Raw genomic sequence first — 25,234 nt, 5'->3', positions numbered from 1 at the left:
GTGTACACACAGTGTGGACGTGTAAGATTTTGAAAATGCAAGTGCAGACTTTAAGATGATGTGTCTCTTATGTAAAGTGAAAGTGAAAATGTTTGTCAAGTATTGAACACACACTCGAAATGTGACCTCTGCATTTAACTCTAACCCTAGTAAGTAGTGAAGATACACAACAGTGGGCAGATATCCCAGCGCCCAGGAAGTAATTTTGGTTAAGGTGTCTTGCTCAGTTCCAATCTGTCGGCTGTGAGACTCAATACGGCAACTCTTGGGTTACCCTAACCGCTAGACTACAAATGCCCCATGTACAATAAGATGATCTTGTTTTACAAAAGATGACTACACAATAAATATGTGCTTATAATAATATGCGGAAGATTTCCTTCTACTATTCTGGGATGGTGAAACTCTACGAGACTTTGGGGAGTTTCTTGTCAAACAGTCATCAGATTTTACCTCAACTTCTGCATTTATTTGCATTTTATTTTGGTTTTGTTTCATTGTCCTATTCCTGCACAATTATTTTGTTTGTTCATTCATCTTTCTTTGAATTTGATACAGTCTTGTGTGACTTTATGCCAGAAAAGGAATGTGGATTTGCTGTTATCTCTTACGAAACAAAAAGAATATTTTCACAGTTTGGTGACTGTAAAAATTCATTGACTTGACTCAAGACTCATGTCAATGAATTTTCACAATTTCCTTCAACTTTTTAAGAAGACAGAGGTACTAACTACCGAACTAAATACTTCTAAACAACAAAATGGTAGAATTCAACATCTCCTCTTTCATGGTTAAGACAGTTGTTGTGATGTTAGATAACAATCTGTCATTTGTACGTTTACAATGTATACCGCACCACATTCCTCCATCCAGAAATATTTCAAAAATGCAGCACATGGTTTCAGCTTTTAGCATTTCAAACAGTTTATTTATGCATTTATGACCTAAAAATGTATCATTGCTCTCCATTTCTGCGTGGTTGTCCTGCAGGGCAAGTAAATAAGCTTTGTAAGGGATCTCAGGTTTCGAAAGGAGAACAAAACTGCAATCGTTACCTGGTTTCGGGCACAATATGTTGGAGAGCGTTGCTAGCGTATGAATATATTGTATTGCAATAGGTAGCATTTAAGTACTAACATTAAATCAAAACTAAACAACAGATTTATAAATGAAAAGGTTTAATAACAGTACTGACTTAAAGTTACAATTGAAATGGTTACACTATAAATGCATGAAATGGTAAATAATACATCTACAATAAATGTATGTGAGATATTACCTGATAGTAGAAAGAGAGTTCAGAAGAAAGAGAGTGACCATTAAGAACTGGAATCTTGGCCTTTTGGCCTGAACCCAAAACTCAGGGGAAGAAGAAAAGCATAGAGAATGAGTCGAGTCCAAGAAAAGAGCTCATTAAGATCAACCCGAAGAGACAGAAGACCCCCAAACGTAATCTTTTATACCCTTTCCTTAAACCCAACATGATACATTCAAACTGACCCATCAGAAGATCACATTTAACCCCCACGGTACTGGATAAACGACTCTGCCAATAAACAATAAGCACCGGAATGTAAATGGTACAGGATGAAAATGGGTGTTGTGACCGAGTAATAAATTCCTATATTATTTATCTTACAGCTTTAGCTGTGCTAACTAGATCACAGTCAATTTTATCATCACTGCACTGGCTGACTATGAAGTTTTCTTTTAATCTGTTTGAGTCAAGTTTCTCTCAATATTTTTTCCACTAAAGTTTCTGTTCCTTGCCACTGTAAGTTTGTTAGTATTAAGGGTTAAAGGGCCCCTAACCTAGGTGTTTTCATCAATATTAAAATAGTCTCTGGTATCCCCAGAACGTGTCTGTAAAGTTTCACCACAGGTCTTTCATTATACGACGTTGAACATGACCGTATGTGGCTGCAATCTGTTTTTGTGTGTGTCTCTTTAAATCCAAATAAAGCTTCTGTTCCCCTCCCTGTATACAAAGTAGGGGTGAAGCACTTACACATGTAAGCTAATAATTGGATATTACATATTTTGGTGCAAACTGCATTGTTATGTATTTTGTAACAAAAACATCTGCAACTGCTTTTATCACATAATTCGAAACAACATTAATTGTGTGGTTTATTCAGGGACTACTGAAAAAACAGTTAACTTTAATAAAGATGCATGCACATGTTTTTTTACAGGTACAATTCTGCTTCTGAAAGTTTCACATAAGTGTAAATAATTATTAAGTTCAGCAAATGTTCATTTAAGAGCGTTTATGTGTTAATTTTATTTAGAGAAAAAAAAAACTTAACTTTTTAATAAATTAAAAGTAAATAAAAACTGAATACATTTTGATGCAAATTGCTGCCACCTGGATTGACTTTTTACGCTTGCTAAGTGTGTGGCATCAGGTGAATAATTCTACATGCATGTTTGGGATCTTCACACCCACTAGAACACTTGGGCCAAATACAGGAAATACGTCATGTTAGTAGTCAAGTAGTCAAGTGCAAAGACCGCAAGTGTGGGTATTTGAACTGAGCCGAAGTTGAACAACACGCTCATAATGCAGAGTCTGTGAGTAGTCATGGATGGGGCGTAATCAATGTGACATCACATTGCTAGGGGATCCCCAACAGCCTGCTTTGTGTAACTGTTGCGGTTTAAAGGAGATTACACAAAGAAGAAGAGATGGACTAATAACCGGATGTTTCTGGCGACTCATTTTCTGATTGAAACACATTTAAAAGTCCATTTTGTAGGTTAGGGGTCTTTAAGGTTTTATACGATTTTATAACTTGCAAATATTCCCCCAACTGCAAGCTTAGTTACTTTATTTTTTTCTTATGCTCATTAATGCGTGTTATGTATATTTTATGGTATTATTACAAAATGTGTCATGTACATCAATGCTTAGATTAATATGATATCTGTTATGGGTTTATGAAAGTCTATTATAAGCATTATGAACTTAAAGTTCTAATTACAATCCTTCATTCTACTATTTACAGTTTCGTTTTATTTTGGGCCGATTTTCCCCCCTTCCGACAATCATGTCCCGATTATCTTGTTGGTTCTACAGATTAACTTATCAGATTTTCCCTTGCTGTGAGATGTGTTAACCTGATCGGAAGAACATCAGAGACGCCCGATCACAAATCGTAAATATTAAACATGTATAGTATACCCTCTATATGATCAGCTATGTCTGGCTCTCTCGCAAGGGTTTTTTCTCCTACACAGCAAAAATTGGAGCGTTAAAATTTCAGTGTTAAACATTTCTGAGTTGAATTCAACACCTAAAGAGTAAATTGAACATATTTGGAGTAAATTGTTGTTCAGAGCTAAAGTGAATCATGCCAGTGTTTACCTAACTCCTTAGAGATGTAATTAGACTCCGCCTGCACATTTCAGTCTTCTATTTCCATGTGTCCTGCAGATTGAATGCTAAGTAAAACCGTAAAAAAATGTAATGCTCCTGTAATGCAAAAGCGGTTAGGAATCACAGGATGTAAAGTAACTTTGTCTGATCTATTAACAGCAGTTGCAAATTCATGTGGTTTTTGTGTTGAGGTTGGTTCCCACAAGCCTGTGGCAGTTTAATATTAAGTTTCCTGCAACAACTTTAACTGTAGGTTAACCAGCAGCAGTACACGCTAATAATCAACTTCATTAACAGAATAGTGTGCAGTATTTTAATCAAATAAATAAATGACCAATCACGCCTATGTTGACATCGACAGGACAATAAAACGATGTGTAAAGGCACAAAGTTTTTATTTAAATTAATTAAGAATTAAACTCAACATTTAACATGATTGTGTCTTAAGTAAATGCTGATTTACATAACAAAATACTGTAAGTAATGTAAGATCACAAAAGACTGCATCATAAAGCTGACATACTGTGTGCTATCTCTGCTGAAAATGATTTTGACTTTAGGATTAAAGTTCATCTTAATATTTTTGTAATGTAGTTTGTTGTATGGAGTCAATCTGATATGAGTCTCAATGTTTATATTAAGCTCACACATGGGAACTCCCACTTCCTCCAGCAGGTGCTTGCTTGTATTTCTTGTCCGAGTTCCCAGCACTGATGTCATAACCCAACTTTCTCATAATAGATGATTTGCACGCACACACACACAATACCAAACATTTTATTTTGTATAAGCTTACACAGACAATGAGACATTTACACAGGATTATAAACCATAGACTGTCTGAACCGTTTTCATAATTTCATGTTGTCGTAAAAGATGACATTGTTTGTATCTTTTTACATCAGAATTCAGTTGATGGTTTATTATGAAATGTTATGAACAACTTTGTTTCAAGAAGAAGGAACTACATGTGAGACCAACACACTGCGTTCAGATTTTTTGCATTTATTTCAGAGTTTCAACGTTTTTATTCTGTTCATGAGTAAAGACAGCTTATTGTCAAACACTTTGAACTTTGATCGCTGGGCTTTTGGGAATCTCCACTGTGAGTGACATCACAGAACAATTGAAACTTGTGCAAATGAAAGAGGATTTGGGATTTTTAATTGTTAATTGTTGGTTCATTTTTAGATGGGGCTGTTTTAAACACGATACTCTTTATCCCACGAACAGCAAGGAGTTTTACACATTTTTAAAACCTTGAGATGGCGACCATTAGAAACCCATACTTGTAAAGACAGTAAGACATAAGATTAAACAGCAGCAATAATACAAAGTAGAAGAGCTAATCTGGGTTCATTATGACAGCTGACGCACTTTCTGCTTTACTGTGGTAAATATAAAGAGCTTAAGAGAAAAACACTTTGACAAAATCTGTCATGATTTCGGTCTTATTGGCCGCTTTGTCTTTGTTTCACCATGTGTTGTGTTGTGTTTGTGTTTTGACAGCTCCACACGTGCGCGCCTTCCACCTGGTGACCTCATTATCTCCGACTCTTCTCACCGGCGTCCCACACCTGATCCTTATTATTTGCCCATCCGGTTTGATTTAAATTCCCCTCGTTTCCTCTGTTCCTTGCAAGTTCGTCTTAGTGTGTTCGTGCCCGCTAGCTCTGTCTAGTTCTTGTCTTGTCTAGCTCTTGTCTTGTCTAGTTCTTGTCTTGTCTAGCTCTTGTCTTGTCTAGCTTCTAGTCTTGGATTATTCACCGTGCTCTCTGCTGCCTTTGCCCTGTAGATCCTCGCCCCGCTGTTGGTCTCTCCTGAGTGGTGTGTCTACCGTCAGCCTCTGTGTACACTCTGTCTGTGGATTCTCCGAGCGCCTGTCTACATCTAGCGCTGTCCAGCCGCAGTGCGCTCTCGGGCGCGTAATTCTGCGTAAGACTCAGACTGCCGCCGTGCGCTGTCCAGCACAGACTCTGCTGAAAACTCTGACCGCCTCTCTCTCTCTCTGCCCGCCAGGAATCTCTCTGTTTGCCTCTGTTTAGGATTACATCTCTGTGTTTACAGTTCTGTGGATGTCCTACAGCCCGGCTGTGTTTCCCACTTTGAGACTATCCAGAGGAGATCGCTGTGGTCCGCCTCGCTAGTGTTTCTCTCTCCATCCATTCATCACACACACGGACACTGAGAGTTTTCTATATACACATTTTCATCTGATGACATTGAGTGTTCTCTATTTTACATTTTGATTAAAGACCTCTGCGCTGGGATTCCTGTGTTGCGTGTTTCCTAACAGGACGAACTTGCCATTATGGATCCCGCGGAGGTTGACGTCCTCCGATCTGCTCTCGCCCAGCAAGGTTCTTGGTTGGGCCAACACTCGGCCCGTCTCACCACCATGTCTCAAGAGGTCGAGGATTTATCTACTCGCATGGCTGACCTCTCCTCCCGTCTTGACCAGGTTCGGCAGAACCCCTTCTTATACCAGGCAGCAGTTAGAGACGGAGCCTCATGCCACAGCCCCACCACCGTATGATGGCGACCCCGCCTCCTGCCGAGCGTTTTTGTCACAATGCTCCCTGGTCTTTGCCCTCCAGCCACGTCGCTATGCTTCTGAGCGCACCCGGATTGCGTACGTGATTACCCTGCTGGTTGGGAGGGCTCGTGAGTGGGCTACAGCCGTTTGGGATGCCGGCGATCCTTACTGCCGATCCTTCGATGAGTTTCGCGAGGAGATGGAAAGGCTATTCGACCGCTCCGTTCGCGGGGACGCCGCTGCGGCTCGGTTGGCACGCCTGGTTCAGGGAAGACACTCAGTCACCGAGTACGCCATAGAGTTTAAGACCCTAGCGGCTGCCTGCCACTGGAACGAAGCGGCTCTTCGAGCGCAGTTTGTTGAAGGGTTGTCAGAGGATCTTCAGGATGAGATCGCCGTACACGATCTTCCCCCCACTCTCGAAGCCATTATTGATCTGGCTCTCCGGATCGAAGCCCGGAGGATCCTTCGTGGTCAGCGTCGCTCTCTGCGTCAGAGAGTGTTTATGGGTGAGACTTCCACTTCTCCCTCTGCCCCGACGTCTCCTCCTGTCGAGTCGGAACCCATGCAACTGGGGCGCATGCGCCTGTCACAGAGAGAGAGAGAGAGGCGGCTGCAGAATGCCCTCTGCCTCTACTGCGGGAAACCCAGACATTTTGCAAGGACCTGCCCGTTAAAAGCCGCTGCCCACCAGTGAGTCCGGGAGTCCTGGTGGGCGCTACATCTTCTAAACTCTCCCCTGTTTCCAGCACCCAGCTCCCCGTCATGCTGTCCTTCGCTGGGCGTGACCATCCGTCCACCGCCCTTCTCGACTCTGGTGCGGAGGGCAACTTCATTGATGAAGCGCTGGTTCGCGCCTGGGGTGTCCCCGCTGTCCCTCTCCAATCTCCTTTGGATGTCTGGTCCCTTAAAGGGCAGCAGATGGCGCGGATTACACATTGCACTTCTCCTGTGAGTCTTTCTGTGTCCGGTAATCATCGTGAGGAGATTGTGTTGCATATCCTTCATGCTTCTCTGTCTCCTATTATTTTAGGGCATGGATGGTTAGCGCAACACAATCCTCACAATGATTGGCAACACAGTATTATTTTGTCTTGGTCTCAGTCTTGTCATGTGTCATGTCTTGGTTCTGCTGTTTCTGGCTCTGTTCTTTCTCTTCCCCAGGTTCCGGCGGTCGATTTGACCGGGGTCCCGGCGGAGTATGCGGATATCGCTCAGGTGTTTAGTAAAGCCCGGGCCACCTCCCTTCCTCCTCACCGGCCATATGATTGCGCTATTGATCTCCTCCCCGGCACTTCTCCGCCTAAGGGTAGACTTTATTCTTTATCGGGTCCTGAGAGAGAGGCTATGGACCAGTATATTAATGATGCCCTGCGTGCCGGTCTCATCCGTCCCTCCACCTCGCCCGCAGGGGCGGGGTTTTTCTTTGTTGGCAAGAAAGACGGCTCCCTGAGCCCTTGTATTGATTATAGGGGTTTAAATGACATTACTGTTAAGAATAGGTACCCCCTTCCTTTAATGTCTACTGCGTTTGAGCTCCTGCAGGGGGCGCAGTTCTTTACTAAGCTAGATTTACGCAACGCCTATCATCTGGTGCGTATAAGAGAGGGAGATGAATGGAAGACAGCCTTTAACACCCCTACCGGACACTTTGAGTACTGCGTTCTGCCGTTCGGCCTTTGTAACGCCCCCTCTGTCTTCCAAACTCTGGTCAATGATGTGCTGAGGGACATGATTAACAAGTTTGTCTTTGTGTACATAGATGATATTCTCATCTTTTCTCCCTCTATGCAGGAACACACTCAGCATGTCCGCCGAGTCTTACGCCGGCTGTTAGAAAATAAGCTGTATGTCAAGGCGGAGAAGTGCGAATTCCATCCTAAGTCAGTTTCGTTCCTGGGTTTTGTTGTTGCCCCCGGTGAGATCCGTCCCGACCCAGCCAAGATCAAAGCGGTGGCCGAATGGCCAGTCCCCGACTCCCGTAAGGATTTATTAAGATTTCTGGGTTTCGCCAATTTTTACCGGCGATTTATCAGAAATTATGGTCAGATTGCTCAACCTCTTACTGCTCTCACTTCCACTAAGGAGAGGTTTGTCTGGAATTCCAGTGCTCAGGAGGCCTTTGATAATTTAAAGTCCCGGTTTATCTCTGCTCCTGTTCTCTCTATTCCAGATCCGGCTGCTCAATTTATTGTGGAGGTGGATGCTTCGGATGTCGGGGTAGGCGCCGTTTTGTCTCAGCGGTCTGCAAAGGATGGCAAGGTGCATCCCTGTGCCTTCTTCTCCCATCGGTTAAACCCAGCAGAGCGAAATTATGACATAGGCAATCGGGAGCTGCTGGCGGTCAGACTGGCTTTGGGTGAGTGGCGTCACTGGTTAGAGGGGACCTCGGAGCCCTTCCTGGTCTGGACGGATCATAAGAATCTCGAATACATCCGTTCAGCCAGGAGGTTATCTTCTCGTCAGGCTCGTTGGGCGCTCTTCTTTGACAGATTTAACTTCACCCTCTCGTACCGGCCCGGTTCCAAGAATACAAAGCCCGATGCTCTCTCTCGTTTGTTCGAAAGCCCCGGTTTTGCTGGGGACGAAACCATCCTCCCGGAGGGGCGGGTGGTGGGTGCCCTGCGCTGGGGAATAGAACAACGGGTGAGACGGGCCGGCCGGGAGGGGGAAGTGCCAGAAGGGTGCCCAGCGAGTCGATTGTGGGTTCCGAATGCGCTTCGCTCCGAGGTCATCCGGTGGGGTCACGAGTCCAAGTTTGTTTGCCATCCGGAGGTTCGGAGAACGTTGGCTACCGTACGTCAGCGTTTTTGGTGGCCCTCTATGGGTCCCGATGTCAGACAGTTTGTGTTAGCCTGTCAGGTTTGTGCCCGTAATAAGGCCTCTCATCAAGCCCCCATTGGTCTGCTTAAGCCATTACCCATTCCCTCTCGTCCTTGGTCACATATCGCTATCGATTTTGTAACCAATTTGCCTAGTTCTAAGGGAAACACTGTAGTTTTGACCATTGTCGACCGCTTCTCAAAGGCGGCTCACTTTGTCCCTTTGCCCAAATTGCCCACTGCTAAGGAAACTGCCCAGGTTATGATTGAGCACGTCTTTCGCTTACATGGTCTGCCCACAGACGTTGTTTCAGATAGGGGTCCTCAGTTTATTTCTCGTTTCTGGCAGGAATTTTGTAGACAAATAGGCTCCACAGCTAGCTTGTCTTCAGGGTATCATCCTCAGACCAACGGGCAATGTGAACGGGCTAACCAAGATTTAGGTAGAGCTCTCCGCTGTCTGACATCGCAATATCCGAGCTCCTGGTGCCAACAGTTACCCTGGGTTGAATACGAACATAATTCTATCCCTGTTTCTTCCCTTAACATGTCCCCTTTTGAAGCGTCCATGGGGTTTCAGCCCCCTTTATTCCCATCACAGGAACCTGATGCGGTGGTTCCGTCTGCGCTAGCTTTTGTCCGTCGTTGCAAACGCACCTGGAGAAGGGCTAGATTTACATTACGCCAGGTTTCCAGACGAACCAAAGCCGCGGCCGACCGTCACCGTAGAACCGCGCCCCGTTTTATCTGTGGGCAGAAAGTATGGCTTTCGTCCAAGGATTTACCTCTCCGTGAGCCTTCTCGCAAGCTGGCTCCACGATTCCTTGGGCCATACAGCATTATTAAGGTTATTAATCCCGTGACGGTCAGGCTCAGATTGCCCCCAGCACTCGGTCGGGTTCATCCAGTTTTTCATGTGTCTAAACTGAAGCCTGTGTATTTTTCCCACCTTAATCCTGTTCCCTCTGCACCCACCCCTCCCACCCCTCAGCTTATAGATGGTGCCCCTGTGTATTCAGTTAAGTCCTTACTGGATGTGCGTCGCCGGGGTAGGGGATTTCAATATCTCGTTGACTGGGAAGGATATGGTCCGGAGGAGAGGTGTTGGGTACCGGCCCGGGACATCCTGGACCCTGGGCTGATAGAGGATCTCTGCCGGCGACGGGGTGAGCCTCCTCATGGTCCGCCTGGTGGCGGCCGTGGGGGGGAGTCCTGTCATGATGTCTTATTGGCCGCTTTGTCTTTGTTTCACCATGTGTTGTGTTGTGTTTGTGTTTTGACAGCTCCACACGTGCGCGCCTTCCACCTGGTGACCTCATTATCTCCGACTCTTCTCACCGGCGTCCCACACCTGATCCTTATTATTTGCCCATCCGGTTTGATTTAAATTCCCCTCGTTTCCTCTGTTCCTTGCAAGTTCGTCTTAGTGTGTTCGTGCCCGCTAGCTCTGTCTAGTTCTTGTCTTGTCTAGCTCTTGTCTTGTCTAGCTTCTAGTCTTGGATTATTCACCGTGCTCTCTGCTGCCTTTGCCCTGTAAATCCTCGCCCCGCTGTTGGTCTCTCCTGAGTGGTGTGTCTACCGTCAGCCTCTGTGTACACTCTGTCTGTGGATTCTCCGAGCGCCTGTCTACATCTAGCGCTGTCCAGCCGCAGTGCACTCTCGGGCGCGTAATTCTGCGTAAGACTCGGACTGCCGCCGTGCGCTGTCCAGCACAGACTCTGCTGAAAACTCTGACCGCCTCTCTCTCTCTCTGCCCGCCAGGAATCTCTCTGTTTGCCCACCAGGATTACATCTCTGTGTTTACAGTTCTGTAGATGTCCTACAGCCCGGCTGTGTTTCCCACTTTGAGACTATCCAGAGGAGATCGATGTGGTCCGCCTCGCTAGTGTTTCTCTCTCCATCCATTCATCACACACACGGACACTGAGAGTTTTCTATATACACATTTTCATCTGATGACATTGAGTGTTCTCTATTTTACATTTTGATTAAAGACCTCTGCGCTGGGATTCCTGTGTTGCGTGTTTCCTAACAAAATCTCATAGCAGAGTTTCACAGCACTTTAGAATCAGATGAAATGAAGATGTCACTTGGGGAAGACAGACACCCATCAGCGGTTGCTAGATTAATTTATCACTTAAACATCAGACATCAGAAAAAAATCTAAAAGCCCAGGGGCCTCATTTATAAAGCGTGCGTACATACGCACAAAAACAAGAACGATTATAAGCAGAGATGGGACCAAGTCACACATGTGCAAGTCTCAAGTAAATCTCAAGTCTGAACCCTCAAGTCTCAAGTTAGTCCCAAGTTTTTTTTTTCTTGGGCAAGTCAAGTCAAGTCGAGTCACAGGCTATGTCAAGTCAAGTCCAAGTCAAGTCACCTTATTATTGTAATTTTACCTGCAGAATCTGATCTTAATAAAGATATATAGAATATAAAGATATAAAGAAATACTCATGTTCAGTAAAATACATCATGGAATTAAACAAAATTGTAATCTCTTCCGTTCGTGCGCCTACATTTGAAATAACGAACTTGAGCGTGCAAAAGACGCAATATGTAAACCGGCCCTATAACATTGTAGAATCCAGTCATTTTTCTCTGTGTGTTCAGGTGGCAAACTTAGAAAAAGTAGCCAAGTCTCGTACCGCTCAGATCAAGGGACGTATTTTTAAAAAATAAATTAAACTTATTTTGCCTACATTTGTCCCTAACACGGTATGATGAGGGTTAATGGCTACTTTAGCTATTATGACATTACCTAACTACCAACTAACTAACCAGATATTAACAAATTGACACGCACTTACTGGGCAGAATGGCTCTTCAAATGACGGACGAAATTGGAGGTTGTCATCTGGCTGCCAGTGATTTTAATGTTGTATGTCTTGTATGTTGTATGGCTGACATGTTGATATCTGTTCTGTGGTGCGTAAGGTACGAGAAGGCATTACTGATGATAGTGTTGTGATTCAGCCATGACAACGCCAGCTCCAACTGGGTCAACTTTATTTTTTAAAATAGTTAATATATTTTATATTCAAACTGAAAACATGATGTGATTAACACTCAAGTCATTCAAGTCATCGTGTCTCAAGTCAAGTCAAGTCCAGAGTCTTTAACTTCCAAGTCCGAGTCAAGTCTCAAGTATTTTATTTTTTGTCAAGTCAAGTCACAAGTCACAAAAATAGCGACTCAAGTCGACTCGAGTCCAAGTCACCAAGTCACAAGTCCCCATGTCTGATTATAAGTGTTGATAATTTCACTCTTTATTATAGCCGACAATTAAGTTGTGTTATTTGTGCCTGAACTGAGTGATAATTGTTTCATAACCATCTTGTAAAATTCAATCTGAAATCAGAGATCATTTTAAATATTTAATCAGCGCTGTCTCACCGTTACAATGTCCACTACAGGAGCGCGAGATGATCTGACAGATGGATATCAAAGATAACTGCAGAACAAAGTGTAAATATCCAAATATTTTCTTTAATTACTGCGCATTTTTATCATCATCAAATGTCAAATTGTGGAAATACAGCCATCTAACTCTGGACAATCGTTTCTCTCTATGTTATCCTTATAATAGTCCTAATTATGATGTTCATAACAAAACTGGCATGAAGAAACATGCGATGCAAATATTTACTCACACGTGTACGAGTTAATGCAAGTCTGTTAGGTAAAAGGAAATTACTATTTCTGTTTGTAAATTTAATTTATTAATTTTTTTATATGTCTGCTCTTTGTAAAGCAGAGGTGAACGCTCGTGCTGCTGGAGAACAGTCCACATATATCAGATGGGTGCACAAAAGGAGCAGAAAACACATATCTATTTTATTTTAGTGATACCTTTCATTTATGCTGTGATTTTGGCAAGGTGTTACAGCATATAATTGCTGTAAAAATATATTAATGTTTCGGTGACCCCATGCATGCATCCTTGCAATGCTGGAGGATTACGACAATGGCTTGCATTTATTAGCTGGTCGCATTAAGCTTACGAACTAACAATTGGATGCCTCATTAATGAATAATGTCTCATTAATATGAGGATCAGCATTCAGGATGTGATTTGCATTAACTATATATGGTATATATATGGTATATATTTTTAAGATGAAAGAATGGATGACTGAAAACTCTCTTTGTCTTAATAGTGAAAAGACTGAGATTATGCTTGTTGGTTCACCTCACCAACTACGCAAAGTAGAGCCAAGCACATTAACTCTTGATGGTTCAAATGTGGAGTTTCGGACTAGGTTGAGGAATCTAGGAGTGATTTTTGATGCCAATCTAACATTTGAACCTCATGTTCTGAATACTGTAAAAATGTCATTCTTTCATCTTAGAAATATTGCCAGGTTGCGTCCTATGCTGTCTTTTAATACTGCTGAGAAATTGATTAACACTTTTGTGTTTTCTCGTATTGATTACTGTAATGCCTTGTTAGCTGGAGTGTCAAAAGCTACCCTAAACAGAATGCAGGTTTTGCAAGAATCCTGACTAGAACTAATATGCGAGAACATATTACTCCTGTTTTAGAGTCTTTGCACTGGTTACCCATTAGGTTTAGGGTGGACTTCAAGATTTTGATGCTTACTTATAAGGCACTGCATGGTTTGGCGCCTCAATACTTGACAGAGCTTTTAATTCCATACACTCCAAAATGTGATCTTCGTTCCTCAGAAACTGGTCTTTTAACTGTTCCCTCAACTCGTTTAAAACTAATGGGAGACAGGGCTTTTTACTTATTAGCTCCTAAACTCTGGAATTCTCTACCGATTGAGATTAGGCAAGCAAATTCTTTTGGCATTTTTAAATCTCAGCTTAAAACTAATTTTTTTATGTTAGCTTTTAATTGATTGATTGCTTTTATCTTTGTTTTATATTGTATAATGTCTCTTAAATCCTAATCTTTATTATGTGTTGTATCTCTGTTGTTTTAATTGTTTTTGTAAAGCGCTTTGAGATGTGCACTTTAAAGGCGCTATAGAAAATAAAGTTTATTATTATTGTTATGGTTAGAAATGGGCGTGAATAGGGCAGGATATGAGGCAGATTCACGTACGCACACTTTCAGGTGATCTTTGATTTATAAAAGGAACATTGCTTGCTGGTGTGCGTGCGCATGGTTTTATAAATCTGAATATTTTTTGGCGTATGCTATTTTTGGCTTTTGTGCGTGAGTAGACTTTTAGTAAGGATCCTACGCACAGTTTTATAAATGAGGCCCCAGATCTTGTACTGTACTTTTATTCTACCTCTCTTATGCCTCTGTAAATGTACATTTGTAAATGTTATGTATAAATAAAAATGAATTGTTACTTTAATACATAAGTAATTGGTGGAGTCATGTAGTGATGATGTAACATGAGGAAGTGCATTTGCAATGTGAGCATTTAAAGGGATAGTTGACTTTAAAATTTAAATTCTGTCATCATTTACTCGTCCTCATGTTGTTTTAAATCTGTTTGAATTTCTTTTTTCTAATGAACACGAAAAAGATATTTTGAGACATTATGGTAAACACACAGCTGTAAGTGACCATAGACTTCCATAGTAGGAATAAAAATATGATGGAATTTAATGGGTACCGTCAACTGTGTGCTTACCATCATTTATCAAAACATTTCTTAGTCATTTATCACAATACTTCCAAAATATTTTTTTCCTACTATGGAAGTCTATGGTCACTTACTGCTGTGTGTGTTTACCATCATTTCTCAAAATATCTTCTTTTGTTTTCATCAGAGAAAAGAAATGCATACAGGTTTAGAACAACATGAGGATGAGTAAATGATGACAGAATTTTCATTTTAAAGTGAACTATCTCTTTAAAGTCGCAAATTGTTCCTGAATTGTTATCTCTGGTTTTTTTATGTCCTCTGTCTAATGCAAAAAGTGAAAGACAGTAAACTTCAAAAGTTTATATTTCTATTTTATATCGTAAATATCCTCCTGACTATTTTTTTTTTACTTTGTTTGCTTCACCCATCACACAGCAGCTTAATTCCACCTTTATGTTTGTTACTATTGTGTTATTGTATGTTTCTTGTTTTATAATGCTTTGGTGATATTGTAAGTGATCAAATCATGCCAGTAAAGTTCCTTTCAATTGAAAATTGCTTTTGAGAAGCTCGGATCCTGAAGAGGTTTCGGATGTAATTGAGATTGTGAAATGTCTCCCTCTAGTGTCGCTCTGTGATATAACAGCAGTCGAGTTTTGCAGCAGTGTGTCACGAGGAGCACACGTTTTGCTTTTTGGCAGTGTGGCACAGTTAGAGGAAGATGAGGAGGAAGATGTCTGAATCTCACGCCGAGGCGGGAAACGAGATGCCGAGTAATAAAAAACAGAAATTAAGCAGTGATGAAAATAGCAACCCCGATCTGTCTGGAGATGAAAACGTAAGTTAATGTTAGCGCTTATGTTGGTTGTGTGCGCGGGTGCAGCTGCATGTGAATGAAGTTTCTCTTTGTCTTTTCGCGAATGTTTTTTTTATTAACCATCATTTTCACTGCTTGATGATTATAATGATTATTTTGATCCCGTTTTAATGTTCTCTGTGCGTTTGTTGAGATGGATTCATTTCTTACCCTTAGTATTTCATAAGATGATGATGATGATGATGATGATGACGATAAGCGCTGTGTGTGGCTCTGGAGTGACGTCATCTGTTGTTTAGTGACTTTAATATAAGTTTAATAAGAGAGATCTGCTCGTGTTCGTGTTCTCAGGATGATGCCGTCAGCATTGAAAGTGGCACCAACACAGAACGGCCAGATACCCCAACAAACACTGCTAATGCCCCGGGTAGAAAGAGCTGGGGCAAAGGCAAGTGGAAGTCCAAGAAATGCAAGTATTCCTTCAAGTGTGTCAACAGTTTAAGGGTAAGAAGTGTTACACTTTGTGTGTGTTTGTGTAAAGTGTGAAAGAGCATTTGATGTTGATGTACGGTGTGACACGCAGGAGGATCACGGGCAGCCTTTGTTTGGTGTTCAGTTTAATTGGCACAGCAAGGAAGGAGATCCGCTTGTGTTTGCCACCGTCGGCAGTAACAGAGTAAGTTAAGAGCCTGGCGCATCGAGGACTTTTTCCATTCCTTACATCATTAACTACTTCAGCACACAATAATATTCATGTCGTACCCGTTCATACACAAAGTGCTGCTAACGCCAGTGTTTGGGTCTTGTGGTTTTGTCTTGTTCTTCCAGGTCACTTTATACGAGTGTCATTCTCAAGGAGAGATTCGTCTCCTGCAGTCATATGTAGATGCAGATGTATCCTTTATCAAACGCATGTGATCTTTTAAACTTATCTGAAAGGAATGGTTCACCTCAAATTAAAAGATTTGCCCATAGGGTTAGTTCTTACCTGTAAGCTATACTAGGTGCATATAAAGTTATATTAATTCATATCCTCGCTCTTTTCAAGACATTTATGATGCATAGTGCCCTACTGTTAAAGCTCCAAAAAGCACATCAGTACAACAAAAATCAATCCATACCGTTTAAATGTCATCCAAAGTGAAGCAATGGGTAACCCTAACAAATGGAGAAGGGATATTTATTTTATTTTAAATTTTGTATGCACATTTATGAGGAATAAACAACGTTCTGAATGTGACATTTCTCTGTCATGGGAGTGGCGATTCTGAAATGTACACTTTAAGGTGTAGTGAAGGATTTTCTCAAATTTTAGAAAAGAACCGCCTTCTTCACTTTTTAAAAAAAATGCAATTGCGCAACACTCCTGATTGACAACTGGGAGGACCAATAGTCTTGATGATCCAGCCGGAAAAAGAAAATCCTCCGCAATACCTTTACATTTACTGTTCCTGTTTAATGTTTTCGCTACAATTTTGTTGTGTTATTACCTTGATTATTGTGCTCCTTAGGCAGATGAAAACTTCTACACTTGCGCTTGGACCTTTGACACGAGCACCAGTCACCCGCTGCTGGCTGTGGCCGGTTCTCGCGGTATCATTCGCATCATTAACCACATCACCATGCAGTGCGTCAAAGTGAGTCCATAACTGCAAGCCACAGAGGCTCCTCCATTCACCTGTATGAATTTAACCCTGGAGAACCCAGGAAAATCCAAAAACCTATTCCATTGAACAAATTTGACCCCGTGGGTTCTCCAGGGTTAATAGACATTTTTATATGATGGGCATTGTTAGTGCCCCCCTGTACTGGACTGGTTAATCTACATCAGGGGTGTCAAACTCAAAGCCCACCGGCCAAAGCCGGCCCACCCCCTCGTTTTATTAGGCCCACGAAAGCTTGCAAATATTTTATTGTAAGTATTTAGTTTATTATCAGTTAATAGTTTATCTCATGAGACGTCTTGTCAATCAGTAAAATAAATTTAAAAGTGATGGGTATTATATCAGTGTCTGATTAATACATGGTCTATATATCTCTAAACCATACTTTGTCTTTAATATTAACATTTCTACACATAAAATAGTTCTTAGTACTTTGGTTTGTCCGTTCACATGGGTGAGGTACTTTTTACTGTGTGTCTATGAACGTGAACATCTGCCACCACTGAAAACCAATTTTGGCCCAGGAAAGACCCTAAGAAATGGATTGCAGAGGTAATAATGCAATGTAGTAAAAGAGTCGACACATTTATAGTCTTCCAAATACAGACGGTCCTTTGAGAGCAACCATAATGCTGATGCGACGGCGTGCAATGAAATTGAGTTTGACACCCCTGATCTACATGAAGAAACATTCTTTTTCTGAATTTGTGCAATCATATACACAATGTTGTCATCATCACACTTGCAGCATTACGTCGGCCACGGTAACGCAATCAACGAACTCAAGTTTCATCCCAGAGATCCCAACCTTCTGCTGTCAGTTAGTAAAGGTAAAAACCTCACTGAGAGACAGATGTGAGGCGTGCTTCTGTTTGTTGTCATAACATCTGGATTGTGTATTTGTCAGATCACGCTCTGCGCCTGTGGAACATCCAGACAGATACTCTGGTGGCCATATTTGGAGGTGTTGAGGGTCACCGTGATGAGGTCTTGAGCGCGGTGAGTTAAATAAAGTGGCTTTAAAACTACGTTTACACGTGGGCGGCTATTTTCATAAACTGACATTTCAACCTCTCTGGTTTCAAAAATAACTTTGTGCACGCATGTCAGTTTTCAGAAAAGTGTTCATTGACGCGTACCCGTGTGTATATATGGTGTAACGAGAAGCTCAAGCCCACGTAAACCAATTAGAATCCCCAAAAAAAGCAACAAATCACTTCCTGTTCCTCTTTTGAACAAGGTCGCCGTATTGGCTTAGGTGCGAGCTCTGGCGCATACTGTTGGCTGCCTAAACATCCGTTTGTCTCAGTTTACATGCAACCGTATAACCAAAGGTTTTCAAAATCTCCACTCTGGCCGGTGTTTTTAGAAAGAATCGGTTTCAGAGGCGAGTTCTCTGTTTGCATGTAATGAAGGGAAATGTCTCCGTTTTTCAAAATAACCAGGGCATGAGGATCACCAAAACTTTGTCTGTTTGATATTTAGTAGGGTGATATCAACCAGAATTCACATGTCTGTCATTTTGGGATTACTGGCGGCAGACAATAAATATCTAGAGAATGAGTGAATAAATGTTTATATCTCGTGTGAGATCATGTCACAATCACCTTCATTTAAACGGCCCATGATGAAAATAAAATTCAAAGACAGGGTTTGAAATTAGACAGCTGTACAACATGCGAGCCGGTTGGACGGCTTACATCTGACCTCGGTGTACATTACTGACGAGGATCATATCGCACCATATACAGATATAGATGCTATCGTCTAATCCTGTTTCCTGCTGGGGAAAAATTCCCCAAACTCAATATATCGCACAGCCCTAATATTCAGTGTTGTTTTTTCACTCAGTCTTGTTAACATGCTTGATTAAAAAATGACATCAACATTAGTAAACGCTATAAAGTTATCTCAGTAAATATTCATGTTGTGTTTGCAGGATTTTGACCTTCTCGGTGATAAGATTATGTCATGTGGCATGGATCACTCGCTCAAGCTGTGGAGAATAAACTCTGAGCGGATGCAGAAAGCAATACGTGGTTCTTATGAGTATAATCCAAGCAAAACTAACAGGTGAGACGCAATACCCACTGGCCTTGACTTCAAATATGTGCAGACTATTAAACATTCTGTGTTTTTCAGGCCTTTTGTGTCTCAAAAGATTCACTTCCCAGACTTTTCCACCCGAGACATCCACAGGAACTACGTGGATTGTGTCCGCTGGCTTGGAGATTTGATTCTCTCAAAGGTACTATTGACTGCTTTATAAAAGCCAAGCACAATTTGCACAATACGCATTAATCTGTTATATAACAACTATTAATTTGAGTCATGCCAATACTCTCATTAGAAATAGTATGTTTGCAAGTGATGAGAGAGAAAGAATAACATAGAGATTGAGAATTTGGTGTAAATATACCTTAGCATTACATACTGAATAAAAGTGGCATAGTAAAGTCGATAAGACCAATAAGACGACAGTGGCATAAAAAAAAAACTACAATGATGAATAAATGGAGCAAAACCTTGTGGAAAACCGAGCCCATGCTGGGTACAAACCAAAAGATTTTTACATCTTATAAGATTTACAAAATGTGATAGACCACAAACATGAGGCGAAAAAATCCCTACATTTAACGGTTTTGCTCCTATAGTGTGTGGAGTGCCATGCCATGTGTCAAAGACAGCACACCACATACATCTGCCAATTATGTGTTGGTGTTTACCCAGCATTAGCTGGGAGAATCAGTGTAAATATAACAGTTGTGTGGCAAACGTCAAGCAGCCTATCATTTTTAAGATTTACAGTAAGCAAAAGTCTTTGTTGTCACTGATTTCAGCTCTGTCATCACATTGCTTTTATAAGTCTAACTGAGCTGGAACTTAAAACACAGGAAGTAAGCGACTAGGCAGATTTGATGCACTTTCTTTGTCAAAGCTTCTGTGTTTTCTGTTTTCTGTCAGCCAAGATACTCATTATTAGTCTCATAGTGACATTATTACTGTTACATTATTAGTGACACAATGTTTTACTGAGTTTTCTTTTTGTGTTGTCACAACTTGTAGTCGTGTGAGAATGCAATTGTGTGCTGGAAACCTGGGAAAATGGAAGAGGATATTGACCGCATCAAAGCAAACGAGTCCAACGTGACGATTCTCGGCCGCTTCGATTACAGCCAGTGTGACATTTGGTACATGCGCTTCTCTATGGACTTCTGGCAAAAGGTATAATAAAGACTTTCTTTAAATGCACCAATGGATTATAAATTAGACTTTTTGAGTGCAGGTGTGATGTGTAGAGCAGTTGTGTGAATTAATAGTGTATGAAAATATACCTTTGTTTTTACTTTTTAAGATGCTGGCTCTGGGAAATCAGGTGGGGAAACTCTACGTTTGGGACCTGGAAGTGGAAGATCCTCATAAAGCAAAGTAGGTCACATTATGAACATTATGATGTAACTATGGGAAGTGCTGGATGTATTTACCTGTTGTTGTTTTCACCTCAGGTGTACCACGCTCACGGTTCCTAAATGCACGTCGGCCATCAGACAGACGAGCTTCAGCAGGGACAGCAGTATTCTCATCGCCGTGTGTGATGATGCATCTATTTGGCGCTGGGACCGACTGCGCTGAAATATTCTCACTAGTCAGATGATTGCTTAGCGGATTTTCTTGTCCTTTGCTTTTGAGTTTGTTCACCTCAGCTTTTGTTTTGTCTTTTTTTTTATTAGTTGTACTGTTTGACAATAATAAAATCTATTTTTCTATGCCATTTCTCTCTCTACTTCATTTTGAATGTTTTTGTTGCTATTACATTGAACCCAATACTTTCACACAGATAGTTTTCAGAAATTAACCTATTAGTAATACAAAAAGTAATACATTTTTCACACAAATGTGGTAATATTACCACGTGGTACTAAAGAGACAGCTCATACAATGGGTTTAAGTTGAAATGTTGTCTTTCATTCTGGACAGCAAGTGCGGTGACTGTAATATCGAGAGTATTTTACAGTATTAAACACGTATTTATATCGGGCTTCAGAAACATTTATATAAGAATATAAAGCATGACCTCTCAGTTACCGTAGTTGCAACTTTTGCGTCCTCACAACAGGGTGTTCAACGCATCACTGTTTCTGTTTAATTAACGTTTTGTCGCGTCTGAACCCAGCCCTGTTCGAGAAACGATAAGAATATGTATAAAGTTCAAAAACCTCTCGCGGTACTTTGACGATTGGGCAAGTTATACATTTACTAGCAGTGCAGCTTATAATTGCCAAACTGAATAAAGTTACGACGACGTCGAGTTCCATATATGGTAAAGACAACGACAGCGGAAACAGCTAGACAGCGGTCACGTGGGCTAAATGATCGCTAGGTAAGTTTTTTTTCAACGAATGCGTCTCATCTCCCATTATTCGCATTTAATCTCTATCGCAGAAGTCAAAAAACACCTCATGGGAGGGTAAAACGTTTTTGCGAATTAAGGGATTAGAAATGTGTCGTTTCCATCACTTGTTTATGATGCGATACTTCAAAATGCGCATAAAATCAGTGCGATGGAACCCCATAGTATGACTTTAAAATTACAGACGGGTGTGTTTGAACAATATTGGAACTAAACTGTTACACTATTGGTTGTGAATATAGCACCTTGGTCCTGGATGAACGTTGTTTGGTTACTGTGTACTGTCTGTGCTAGCTGCATAGGGTTAACATGACAACAGAAGAGACACGTGCGTGCCGCGCTAGATCGTCAAATCAGGGGCCCTGTCCCAAATGGCGCACTTCATGTGGACTTTCGGTCTTGTGGCCTTAAATTGCGCGTTCTCGCTTAGTCTACGAGTCCGTAGGGTGTCCCATCTGTCATTTTTACGCTTTGAAGTGTGCTCATCAGCGCCTCCTTTGCCCCCTTGATGCGGTCTTCAGCGAAGCCCGCACTGCAGCAGGCTTCGCGCACTTTGCCAACCCAGAAGTCCTTGCGAAAGGGCAATCAGACCAATCAGGCGACGGAAGGGAGGAGTTCACACTGACGGGCAACCTCTCTTCCTATTTCCGGGGTGATGCTCGAGTCTGTCCCAAAATACGACTCCGGTGCACCCACGTGGACTCACATCAAGGGTCCCTAAAGTCTGGACTACGTGATGTCATCAAAGTGTGGACTCTGAGGAGGACCACAAGTCCGGAGTGTGCCATTTGGGACAGGGCCAGAGAAGACGCTGTTGTGTTTTTTTTCCGGGTTCAGAGGACTTCCGTTGTTTTGCTGCCGGGGTCAGAGGTCGATCTGTCAGAAGTTTCTAGCACTGAAAATCTTTCTATGCAGCTGTGGGTATATAATCTCACTTTATTATTTAGGGCGCTTATTTTTTGTGACGATGTTCGGATGTCTCGTCGCTGGCAGACTGGTGAATATATTCATATTTACATCGAAAACATTTTCAGATTAATTTAAGCTTTTGTTGTTAAAGTCATTAAGATTCATGTAAATATTTATCGTAGCGCTTTAAATCAAATGCATATATCTAGTTTTGGTGACATGTATGGGATTTCAGTGTATGGGTGTAATAAGGTTAGTTTCTTAGCACGTGCTGTATATAAGTTAACACCTGTGTGGTATTGTTTTATGTGATTGGGGAGAGATGGCTCGTGATGTGATGTGATGATATGATGTGTGTGCAGTGTTTTAAAGGCATGGTTTCATACACCAGGTTCAAACAGACGTGCAGCAAATCGCCAGCGATAAATTCGTCTTTAATCTGCCGGACTACGAGCACGTGAATCATGTGGTGGTCTTTATGTTGGGCACGAGCCCTTTCCCGGCCGGTATGGGTGGTGCTGTCTACTTCTCTTTCCCAGACCCTTGTGTCGGTCAGGTGTGGCAGCTGTTGGGCTTTATAACAAACGAGAAGCCCAGTGCCATATTCAAGATCTCTGGTCTAAAAGCTGGTAAGCGGCAGGGAATGAAGTTATTCACGGGGAATTTAAGTGTTTTAGTGCTGTGTTTTATTGTTGTTGTTGTTTATCAGGTGAGGGTGGAGCTCATCCGTTTGGAATGATGGATGTTCCTCAGGTCTCGTCCATGGCTCAGATCGGAGTCTCTGTGGAAGCTTTGGATTCGCTGGCACAACAGACACCAGTGTCAAACGCAAGCGTTTCCACAGTGGACTCATTTACTCAGGTAAACCCTGACAAATATCAGTCGTCTTATAGCTGTTAGGGTTAGGTCTCTGTTTGCACCTGTAAAGATTTCTCCGTGTTTATCTGGAGAATATCTAAGAGCTGGTTTACACCTGCTATACGCACTGAGACAGACAGGTCGGTGGGAGAGGAGCATTACTCTTGCCAGCAGTGGGAATTTAATGGGCAAAGTTACATCATTTCCGAGGGGCAACTTTCCGATTTCTCTGATAAAGTCAATACAGAAGTGACTTAGGGGCCGATCACACCAAACGCTTTTATGGCAGTTGCAGGTGCCTTTTTTTAACTATTTTCTATGGGCAGTGAGCATTTTGCGCACTGTTAATGCACGCCGAATGCCTTGTGTTTTTTGCCACTGGCCGCAGCACGAGTTTTTGAAGGAGCACTGAGAGTGGAGAAGAGCCCGACATCATTTTTGTCTTTTCATTGTCCAATCGAATGAAGGTAGAGGCGGGCCTGTCGTTGTGGTGACAGAAGTTTACTGTTGTTTGGAGGAACATGAGACTGCTGTCACTCACTCACTGTCTCCTGCATGTTTGTGTACCTCTCATCCTCCATCAAGGTCACAGCAAGCGTCCTCTTTTCTGTCTTTTCCTTTCTGCTAATATGACAGTTAAGAGCTCACGCTTCAATATTTGATTAACAAGACAGCTGACTCGGTGATTGCCTAGCAATATAAAAAGCTGCTCCACACTGCTCTTTATTAAAGTGACCAAAAAAGGCAGTGTGGGACAACCGTTGTTGCTTTACAAATACAATAACAAACTATTTTTTCCAGTAAGAAGTGTCATGAAGTGTATGCAGGTGTAAATTAGGCTTCTGGTCAATCTCCTGCGGCTGCAAACCCAAAAACAGTTTCTTAATTGTTGAGATTCGGTCACGTAATTGATGAAAGTCCTTAATGTCCACAGTTCACACAGAAGATGTTGGAGAGCTTGTACAACTTTACTTCTTCTTTTGCACTGACACAAGCACAAATGACACCTAACCCTTCAGAGATGTATGTTCCTGCCAGCTCCATCCTTAAATGGTGAGGTGTTTGTCTGTACAATATTACAGTGATACAATGGTTTTATTCATGCAAATGTTTCCTAGATGTTTGTGTTTTCTCAGGTATGAAAATTTTCAAAGACGGATGGTGCAAAATCCAAACTTCTGGAAGACGTAACAGTTTGTTGTTTTATTTTAACAGTTTGACTCGTTACGTTATGGAGGAGTAATTCACATTTAGATTGATGAAAAGTTTAATCTCAGTCAAAAATCAGAGATTTTTTTTTCCTCTATTAAAAATTCCCCGGCACATCATGAACTCATTAGTTTTACATACAAAAGACATTTTTATATGCTGAACTCAAAATAAATCTCTGAGTGATCCATTGTGTGTTTTGTGTTTCTTTCTCTATTTTTGTTTCTGTTTAAAACTACAATTAGTACAAGAAACATCTACAATAACATGTTACATTTAAAAAAAACTAAATAAATGGTAATAATATCAGAAAATTAATTGAATGTATACATTCATTAAGTATTTATACAAATTACAAAAACTTTAAACTCATAACCTTATATAGCACATAAAAGAATACAGAACATATATGTAACTATACTTTTTCATTTATATACTTCTCTCAATTAGTGCACGTTTTCTTACACAGATCAAGGCGTATCACACATTCATAGCTAACAGTATCGTCTAATGTGATATCATTCTCTATGAAGTCCCTGTCAAATGTAGATAAATATAGTCAGACATCTGTATATGATTCGGAAGAAAAGAATCAGTCACATCTTTCCCTTGTGATGTATAAAGCTCTTGATTCAGACGTTTGTCAAATCTCTGATTAGTTCGTCTTTATCATCAGAAATGGAAGAAATTAAGTTCTGTGTGTTAAGCTGTTAGACTGTATGGGTTGGTTTCCCGGACAGGGATTAGACTACAGTCCTAGACTAAAATAAATGTAAGAGGCACCTGTCCAAACTGAAAACAACTTGCACTGACATCGGTGTCCTTTAGTTTTAACAAACATGCATTACTAAAAACATTACTTGTGTGCATTTTGAGGCGAAACAGTTATATTTTCTAATTAAACTAAGGCCTAGTCTTGTTTTGCTTTGTACAAATTAGGGCAAATGTAGCTTTTTTTCTGTATAATATCATTTAGCTCCAATTTCAGACTCTTTAATTAACTAAAAGTTATAGGATCCGGATGGTTTTAAACGTTCCAGATGTTTACGCAGATTT

General features: G+C 41.4%; 2 protein-coding genes across 3 annotated transcripts; both read left to right on the top strand.

Moving 5' to 3' along the window:
* The first annotated feature begins 14,987 nt into the window (after nucleotides 1-14,987).
* eed (embryonic ectoderm development) lies at nucleotides 14,988-20,563 on the top strand. Its single transcript, XM_065253979.2, has 12 exons — nucleotides 14,988-15,148; nucleotides 15,479-15,631; nucleotides 15,711-15,803; nucleotides 15,956-16,021; nucleotides 16,639-16,764; nucleotides 17,540-17,621; nucleotides 17,699-17,790; nucleotides 18,731-18,864; nucleotides 18,934-19,039; nucleotides 19,858-20,016; nucleotides 20,147-20,220; nucleotides 20,298-20,563. The coding sequence occupies exons 1-12, from the start codon at nucleotides 15,032-15,034 to the stop codon at nucleotides 20,422-20,424; spliced, it is 1,329 nt and encodes a 442-aa protein (XP_065110051.1). The 5' UTR covers nucleotides 14,988-15,031; the 3' UTR covers nucleotides 20,425-20,563.
* A 1,445-nt stretch (nucleotides 20,564-22,008) lies between these two features.
* On the top strand, nucleotides 22,009-24,366 carry hikeshi (heat shock protein nuclear import factor hikeshi). Of its 2 annotated transcripts, none has more exons than XM_065253980.2 (5): nucleotides 22,009-22,199; nucleotides 22,503-22,740; nucleotides 22,821-22,972; nucleotides 23,904-24,022; nucleotides 24,106-24,366. In XM_065253980.2, the coding sequence occupies exons 1-5, from the start codon at nucleotides 22,170-22,172 to the stop codon at nucleotides 24,158-24,160; spliced, it is 594 nt and encodes a 197-aa protein (XP_065110052.1). In that variant the 5' UTR covers nucleotides 22,009-22,169; the 3' UTR covers nucleotides 24,161-24,366. The 2 variants fall into 2 exon arrangements, with proteins under 2 accessions (XP_065110052.1, XP_065110053.1); XM_065253981.2 differs by having other exon boundaries at nucleotides 22,474-22,740.
* Nucleotides 24,367-25,234: the final 868 nt, after the last annotated feature.

Source organism: Paramisgurnus dabryanus, chromosome 4, assembly GCF_030506205.2.
Source record: "Paramisgurnus dabryanus chromosome 4, PD_genome_1.1, whole genome shotgun sequence".
NCBI lineage: Eukaryota > Metazoa > Chordata > Actinopteri > Cypriniformes > Cobitidae > Paramisgurnus > Paramisgurnus dabryanus.
Note: the sequence above shows the minus strand (reverse complement) of the source record. Positions and strands in the feature narration are given on the sequence as shown.

Excerpts from the sequence above, each read along its gene's own strand:
- eed (XM_065253979.2), top strand. The coding sequence starts at position 15,032 with ATGAGGAGGAAGATGTCTGAATCTCACGCCGAGGCGGGAAACGAGATG. Across the intron at positions 16,022-16,638 it reads AGTCATATGTAGATGCAGAT|GCAGATGAAAACTTCTACAC; the intron begins GTATCCTTTATC and ends TGTGCTCCTTAG. Across the intron at positions 20,221-20,297 it reads GAAGATCCTCATAAAGCAAA|GTGTACCACGCTCACGGTTC; the intron begins GTAGGTCACATT and ends TTTTCACCTCAG.
- hikeshi (XM_065253980.2), top strand. The coding sequence starts at position 22,170 with ATGTTCGGATGTCTCGTCGCTGGCAGACTG. Across the intron at positions 22,741-22,820 it reads GATCTCTGGTCTAAAAGCTG|GTGAGGGTGGAGCTCATCCG; the intron begins GTAAGCGGCAGG and ends GTTGTTTATCAG. Across the intron at positions 22,973-23,903 it reads CAGTGGACTCATTTACTCAG|TTCACACAGAAGATGTTGGA; the intron begins GTAAACCCTGAC and ends TAATGTCCACAG.